The sequence below is a fragment of the Alligator sinensis genome, unplaced genomic scaffold (genome assembly GCF_000455745.1).
Source record: "Alligator sinensis unplaced genomic scaffold, ASM45574v1 scaffold134_1, whole genome shotgun sequence".
NCBI lineage: Eukaryota > Metazoa > Chordata > Crocodylia > Alligatoridae > Alligator > Alligator sinensis.
The window spans coordinates 1161881-1170554 of record NW_005841920.1 but is presented as its reverse complement, the minus strand read 5'-3'; the positions used below and the strand labels follow the sequence as shown (position 1 = coordinate 1170554).

At 39.0% G+C, this 8674-nt stretch overlaps 1 protein-coding gene across 3 annotated transcripts in view; it reads right to left on the bottom strand.

The window, feature by feature from the left end:
• Window positions 1–7962, bottom strand: part of OCIAD1 (OCIA domain containing 1) — a 21248-nt gene extending 13286 nt beyond the window's left edge. For all 3 annotated transcript variants that reach the window (XM_025198333.1, XM_025198334.1, XM_006019012.3), the window contains exons 1-4: window positions 7874–7962; window positions 6535–6588; window positions 5161–5208; window positions 1584–1713 (exon numbers count right to left, since the gene is read on the bottom strand). In XM_025198333.1, coding sequence (XP_025054118.1) covers window positions 1584–1713; window positions 5161–5208; window positions 6535–6588; window positions 7874–7946 — 305 coding nt within the window. In that variant the 5' untranslated portion in view covers window positions 7947–7962. The remainder of the gene's footprint in view (window positions 1–1583; window positions 1714–5160; window positions 5209–6534; window positions 6589–7873) is intronic.
• Window positions 7963–8674: the final 712 nt, after the last annotated feature.

The following is an 8674-nucleotide window of genomic DNA, read 5'->3' as shown; positions in this document are numbered from 1 at the left end:
GGGGGGGGGGGGGAGGAGAGAGAGAGAACAAGAGATCATCTGGCCTGATGCAAATATGCCTATACATATTACTACACAAATGTAAGCATTCTTAATACGGTATTAGCATATATTTCCAACGACCTTCTAGTCTACACTATCCCTTTCACAAACTCATCTTTCAAACAGAGTAAAGATTTGCTCTTATTTGATTGTGGCATTGTTTCATATTGACACTATGCATCTTGCCTGATCTGTGTATTTATCATAATATATTTGAATGAAATTTTTAAAAGAAATAAGATATCTTTCCTTGCCTATATCTTACCTACTGGCTTAAAAGCAGGGCAGCAGTGCATTTGGGCAATACTGTAGTTTGGATAAATGTGCTACTAGTGACTGTTTACCAGATGGAGCCGTAAAACTTGTCACTGTAGGTCAACTTAAATCCAGTTTATGAAAGCAAAAGGATCTGCCGTTAACTCACAGCATCATTAAGATCTAAGAACTTTTCTTTAAGCAACTTTTTCCTGCTTCTAGTTCTTAAGACACTATTGACAAAGATATAAAAATCACTCCATACTTTTACTCTTCAAAAATGATTTGTGTTTACATGACTGCCCTCAACATCAACTGGCTTTAGAACATTAAGTTTAAGAGAACACTGGTTAGAAAGGTGTTATTGAAAACTCTGGAATTTAGTAATATATGCTTGAATCTTTCAAAGTGAAGATGTCTGGCGCAAAAAATTAATAAATATTGTTTTAGAACAATTAAGAGTTTAATCAAATCTTGCTAAATGTTTTTTAAAACAAAACTGTGATTATTACTTGCTGCTACCCATATGATATTTTCTGAGTGGTGAATCACATAAACTGATATTTACCAAGTCACAAAGGTCTTAAACTACCTTGCAAAAAAAAAATCACAATCAAACAGAAAACACTTCAGGAACAAAACAGGAAATATTTTTAAGAACTGATGACTTTCTCATATGTAGTACATGCTTTCAGGCTTCTACACCATCATGGATTTCAAAGTTATGAACAAAACACAGTAAGTTCGTCCATCATGCTTCTTCTTGAGCTAATACTGTTTACTGAACTCTTTCCTTTGATAAACATTGGAATCACTTCCACCCTTTTCCTACTTCAGTCAAACTAAACTACTGGCAACCATCCAACAAGGGAAGCCATTTTATTTCCATTTACTTCATATCAAGAGAAAACTTGTGAAGTCACATAACTGTAAGTAAGTTCCACAGGAAACTAGGGTCTCAGTTTAGACCCTAGTACATTCTGGTCACTCAAAGCACTTTTTGCTTTATTCTACAAGATGGTCAGTAATTTATAGAGCTTAAAATACATGTTTTTAGCTGCTAAAAGAAACTTATAATTCACAAAAAAAAAATACAGATTTCCCTGGTGATAGCAAGTTGCTGGGAGAGACAAGAAACTATAACTCTCAAAACCATGGCAAGATGCAAATGAAGCCCTGATCAGTCTCCGTTACTTGCAGAGGGGCTGTAGGGGGAAGGGCAAAGGTGGGCAATGGGATGGGACAAGACAGGACACTTTAAAAGAAAAGAATGAATAGAGGCTTACTCATCTGCAATACACCTGGGGCCTTTCTGCATGAACTCAGTTAGCGGGGAAGTCTTCAGTCTCTTAAATTTCTCCCTGCAGGCTGGCATGTAGGATATTTTTCCAGCAACATATCCAATAATACCAGCAACTTTAAGAAGGAAAGAAAAAACTCTGATGTCATTTGTATCATATCAGCATACTCTACAGAAAACTACAATAGTTGAAAAATGAAGCACACTGGGCTCCAATCCAATTAAAACCAATCAATTTTAAGTTTCAATTTAAAGAACAAAAGGCAGAATTCTTAGCATCTCTGCTGTACTTTTGGCCAGAGGAAGTGCTAAATAGCTAACATGACAGCTGAACAGATGCTTCAGTGCTTCAGACAAGAAAGCAAGTATCAAATATTTTCTGTTGGCACCTGAGGGATGAATGTGGCTAAGAAAAGAAAAACAAACAAACAAAAATACCCCCTCTAATTAATATTCTGAAGGGCATCAGATAGGTCATGGATATTATATTTAATTTTATGAAGAACTGACTAGCAATAATTATAAAATAGCTATGGGAAAATTGGGCTGGAAATTATAAGGTTTCAGCCCATCAGGGGAGTAAGGTTCTAGAACAGCATTACAGTGGCTGTTAAAGATTGTGGCAGCTTAACTAGTGTCAAGATCAAGGCCCTGGCAGACATTAAAATAATGGTGTTACAGAAGCTGCTCCTCTGGGTTGTGGCGAACCCTGAAGCTCACCATGACTGGCACCTCAACATGCTTTGCCTTGCTGTTCCCTCGGGCAGTCCGCAGCAGGTTTCTCATTAGGCTGCACCATTAATTACCTGAACGTGTGGGGAAATTACTACTTATGGTGTGATTAACAGGTTAGCCATGTCAAGTATAATACTTGACAAGGGACCAAGTCTGATTATTTTCTGAATGGAATTAGATGATGCAATTGCCTGCAACAACTGATAACTAGGGGCACCTATACATAAGCAGTGTGGCCAACCTAACACACTGTAATTACAGTGCATCGGAGCAGACTCAATTAATCAAGTCTGCTGTAGCATGGTAATTACTACACTCCAGCATCTCATGTATCAGCATCCCCGTGCTTAAAAATGGCGGTGGGGGCGCATTGTCTAAACTTGTTAAGTGAGCTTTAGCTAAAGCACCCCCACTGCCATTTTTAAGGACAGGAATGCTGATACACAAGAAGCTCCAGGCACTTTAACTAGAGTGGCTCTCTAAAAGAAATCACTTCTAGTCTTCAAACTGAAAGGTGATTTTTCAGGCAAATACAAGAGGTTTTTTTGCAGGAGGTCAGACCAAATATACTGTTCACTCTAGCCTTAAATCTATTAAAAGCTGAAGTTCTTCATTTAATCTGTTTAGAATTATAAATAGTTACAGGTTTAGTAAGTAAAACAAACTTTTCCGCTACTCTATAGCAAGAAGTCCAGGCTGCTATCATAAGGCCCAATCCTGCTTCTAGTGAAATCACTGAAGTTCTGCTGTGGACTTCAATGAAAATAGGAACAGATCCCTAGCTTATAGCATAGCAAGTATTTTCCACATGCGTGTCTAATGAAGACTTACTTTTAAGGCTGAGAAATATTACAAGGAGCATTAGTTCCCTGGGACCATTTATACTTCTAGGATTTGTCACTGAACTTTAGAAAGCTCTGTGTATCAACAGGGGAGTAGGAAGGTGATTTTCCTTTGCCTATGGGACTTGTGGGACTGCTATTTGAATCAAAGCCAGAGTTGTCCAATTTCTGAATGGTTGGGGACTGCATGTGCACAGGCTATTCAACCTGAGCCATGCAGCAAGCAAACCCTCAGTCCTGACAGCAACACTCCACTGCACTAGGCCAGTGTCCCATGCTCTGCACACTGTGTCGCATGCCTTCTGCCACACCATGGCATGCTGCACAACATGCTTGCCACCTCGACCCAGGTGCAATGCTGCGTGGGCTCCCTGGGTTTCCTTGAGTTTCCTGGCCATGGACTCCCACTGGGCACACTGCCCCACCCCCCGGGGCAGAAGCAGACATTGGAAACAGAAGGAACCTGACTATGGTGACAGCATTAGCTAGAGCAGGGAGGGAAGGAACCAGGAGCCTGAGGGCCACAGGTTAACTCTTTGGGGGCTGGATTCAGCCCACCACTTCAAGAATCCTGATGTACCCTATTCTAATCTCCATGTTTAAAAATGGATATTGAAAACAGAGAGGGTACAGAGAAGAGCCACAAAATGATCTGAAAGCTGGGAAAAGATTATTGACAAACCTGGGGTTCTCTCTCTTTAGTGTACCAGTAAGAAACCAAGGTAACTTGGTTCAATTGTGAACTTACCTCTAGACGGAGAAAATACCAGGTAATCAAGGTCTTTAAAATAGTGGAGTAAAGCATGACAGTCAATGGATGGAAGTTGGCGACCACACTGTTTACAAACATGACTTTAAAAAATCAGTTCTGTTGTGCAACATTTGTGCAAATCCCTATTCTTCTGAAAGGTTTCCAGAGCTAGCTGACACCAAGGGAAAAATGACACACCTGAGAAAAACTAAGTGTAAAGCCGTTCCCTTGAAGTACAACTGTAACATGTATTTAAAAAGCATGTGTAGTAATGTGATCAGTTTACAAAAAATAAAAATAAAGTGGAATTTGCCTTAAACATCTGACAATGCCAATTTCTACCATTCATTTATCTGCTTAAGCATAACGTCCTCCATCATAAATTGTAAACTTGGCCTCCTCCCACTGAAGTCAGTGGGATTAGGACCTGGTTGTATGAAAGCAGACTGGTAAAATATCAATTTCCTGTTTTCTTGCCATTTAAGATTTTTTACTTTTTAAAAAAGGTATTTTTTTTTCTAGTTACACAGAATGCAAAATCTATTACACGAATATTCAATTTTCCTATAATTGTTCATGCATGGTGTCTACAAAAACAAATATTAAAACAGCTTGAATGGGACAGTGAGACACATGATTAATGACCTTCAAATTAGGAAGAGAAGGGTGGAAAGTTCTTTAGACAGATTTCACTCCAACAGGAATATGCAGTTATTGCAGGAAACTGCATTTGGAATTGTAACTTTAAAACAACAGTAAGAAGTCAAAAGAAATTTAAAGGGACTCCCCGTCAATTAGAAGAATAGTAAATTGTCAAAAAGAGAAAATAATTTGTAGAAGCCTAATAAAATTCTTTGCAAAAGTGACAACACACAAACTTATCAGCTGGCAAATAAAGCTGAAAAAAAATACAGAAAAACATTTTTCTTTACTCCTTTTTAGTTAAACTAACTTAAGTGATACTGTAAAAACACTAGGTAACAAAAATAAAAAGTGTGGTTTTAAATTCACAGAGTCCCTATGCCTCAGCCAAATACTATAAATGCCTGAATACCAAATTATTATGTAGTTATTTTCTGATCTTAGTTACATCAATACAAGATCCAAAGCAAAATCACTGAATTAAATCTGGAAAGACTCTGTGAGCTTAAGTAGTGCTGCTTTGGTTTTATATCAGGGTAAGTGATATCAGATATTCATGAAACTCAAGTTGAACTCAGGTGGTTGATACTTACATGAAAGTTTGGCAACAACACCAAATCTTGAATTAGTTGTGATAACTCCTGAAAATGAGGGAACAAAGTTATTACTTAATATATGACAAACAAGAATTAAGGTGATAAAGGAAATAAAGTGACCCATTTAACATTTAAGTTTTCATATAGCTCTAGCAGGTTAGATCTCTTGCATTACATTTCAAGCTATTCACCTATAATTATTAGGTTCCATAATGTTAAAAAGATTTTTTTTATGGATTATATTCAAAGTCACTATATTTCTGACTTGCCAAGAAAAATAGAACGTTTTAAGAACCCAATCTCTCAACTTACCCCACACAAGTACGACCTGTACCAGATACCTCAAAAAAAGATGCAAGAAACCACAGAACATGTCAAATGAAGTCTTTGAGGAAGTTACCCTCTCGATTCCTAATGGCTAAAATTTGGCTTAAACTTGAATCATAAAGTTTTACAATCCCTTCTAAATTTGTTTCAAATATTTACCTGTTTTATCTTTAAATATTCTTGATTTCCACAAGACCTCTAAATACTAGTCTTAGGCTCAACAACATTCCACAGTCTAATTGGCCACCATGTAACATACACTGTATTTTCTTACATAACATTACCTCTCCCCACCCCCAGTAGGATGTACACCATGCTTTCAGAAGGTGAAACGAAAACAAAAAAAATCTTTCCTTGCAAACACATTAAAGTATTTTCACAGGGAAAACACATGCTGCTGCTGTTGGGGAAGAGAAAGAGTAGGAAGGAAAAAACTGTGGCTGTTGTGTGAACCAGCTAGCTACAGAAAGCAGTGCCCAAACTCAAGAAGCTGGCCTGGGCAATCCAGCTCCAGCAGGATCAGGACCTCTGCTCCTCACATTTCTGCACTTCAGACACCCCCCACCTATGTCCAGCAGCTACTTTTCGGGGTGAAAGGTGCATGTCATATGTAAGTAAATACAGCATCTTTCTTCATCTGACTCTTTCTTCATACACAAGTTTTACTACTTTTCTGATCGTTTTTGTCACCTAACCCTATAATTCTACAATGTCTTTTTTGCCATGGCAGGATCATTACTGAACACTATTTCAGATGAGGGCAAATGACATTTTTTCCATTATATTGCTTTCCTTTTCAATCCCATTCCATAACCTACTTGATTTCTTTCCACACAACTGCTTTGTAGGATTCTCTTTATCACGTAAATCCCCATCCCCCTATATTCAACAGCTTGCATTTCTCCAATTCCCCAATTCTTCCAACTTGGTATTTCTAACCTACTTTGGTACTGTCATTTAATAAGATCATTTAATAAGGTAACCATTTTAAGTACAAAAGTAAAACTTATTTGAGCAAAACCAAGAAAATGCTTTATAATTTACCTCTCTTCATCAAGTGCGAAGTGAGAAACATGCTTATTAAAGAATATGGCGCAGCTGTGGAAGACATTGAGAGGAGAAAAACAAAGGAATGTATCAATTTGGAGAGAAAAAGAAATAGCATAATTTGCCGTCTTTTCAAGCATGTTTAACAAAGTATAAAAATCGTCATGAAAGTGGCTAATTCTCGTGAAGGCTTCATTAAGGTGGCACACTTCTATATAAATTATTCAGCACTCTTACCCCAACTTCTGTGGCAGGCCTGAGTTGTGATACTGGTTAATGGACTCACTAAGTCACTCATTAGGCTCTGTGATTCCTAAAATGGGGAAGAGAGTGGCAGACGGGAATGTATGAAGGGAGCACTGTAGGTTAGCTACTAGAGATGGCTTCCAGCCAGGACTGCTATGCCATAAGAATATAAAATTTCACACCTCAGGGATTAGAAATTGTATAGCTAAGGGGAAAAAACCTACCTGATGTTAAGCCTTATAGGAATTAAGTTCCACTCCTACATAACTAACAAGCCAGGGGATGATAGCCACCTCCACCAATTCCTTTTCAGAAAGGGTGTAGGGACCATTCTGCCTCAGGTTGCTGAAGTCACAGTTTACTAGTATCACACAAGTCAGTGAAAGCTTTATTATAAGAGTTGAGGGTAGGAGATGCCTGGTCTCCAAGGCAACTATGCAGCTCCAATCACTGTGAATAGCTAAAGTAAAGAATGTACATGTGCTGGAAAATGGCCTGCCATTCCCCCCTCTTTTTACCTATAGTAAGAGCTTATTTATATTACAAAAATACAGTTGTACAGAAAACATCTAGATATAGTCATGTAACCCATACACTTGTTTAGGTTATAAAGATGTTAGGGCAGGGTCTGCCTGGCCCTGCGTTTGTCCTAAATGTGGCATAGTCAAGACCTATTCCTGGTTGCTCTTTGAACACTATTTAAAAACATGATCGACAACATTACATAACTGTTATTGTGCAGACTTAAAACAAATAAGCACAAACATGCATCTGAACTTCAACACAGGATTTTAATTATACTAGTTTTAAAAGGATGCTAAAAGACTAGGCCATGAGTAACTATTAATACATATACACAAAGCATCAATTTGACATTAATGTTACAAACAGGCTTAACAGCATGTTTTGTCTGAATTTCACCATATGAATTAATTTGCTACTGAGAAAATAAGGACAAAATATTATACACATACACACACATTTATCTATATAATTTTTTGTCCTTATTCGCCTTGTTTTATATATCCGGAGGGAGAAAGGGGAGATTAATAAAATGGAGACAAACAGATTCTTAGGAAATTGGCCTTACATCTATACCAGAAACTCTCACGACTGCATTCACGCAGGAGCCTTCTTTCATCCTCGGTTGGTATATATCTCATCCACTCCTCCTATTGGAAAAACAAAATAGGGATTTAAGAAAATATTACCAGGGTGAAGTTTTCCAAAGAAAACACATTTCCATTAACTTTGAACTTCCTTAGCAGCTCTGTTTTAAGAAGCTGGTGTGTTATTCCCTCACAAAGAGCAAGCTAGACATCAAGCCTGTCTACAAAATACAGACTTGAAAGCCTTTGCCAAAACCAAGAGAAGCCCATATCAGCACCCATCCTTCACAGTTGTCTGGCATGCAAGGCTGAGTAAGGAAACGGGCCTTGCAACTGGCCTTCAAAGTCAACAGATGCTGGCTACACATTGGGCAGTAGAAGCAGTAGGCTGTAGCCCTTGTGCATGACACTAGTAGCAACATTTAGCTTCATAAAACAATTCAGCCAGGGGTGAGCAATGCACTTGGTGGGAGGTGCCTTCCACTGTGAAACCTGCGAGGGGCCACTGCTGCGAGAGGAAGCAGCGCTGTTAGAGATCAGGTCGCAGTTTGTTACCAACTTCTCTTCAGAAAGAGCTGCAGGGCTGCAAGCATGGTGCCAAGGGGCAGCCACAGGGCGGGCACGCTCCGTGCGGAGCTGGCCTCCACGCTCTCCATCGAAGCGACTGCCCCACCCTGTTTGGGCTGGCCTATGTCATGGTTCCGAGACGCGGCACGGTGCGGGGGCAAATCTAGGCTGTGACAAGGGGGATGGGATCCGAGCTGCGTCTGCGGCGGCGCCGC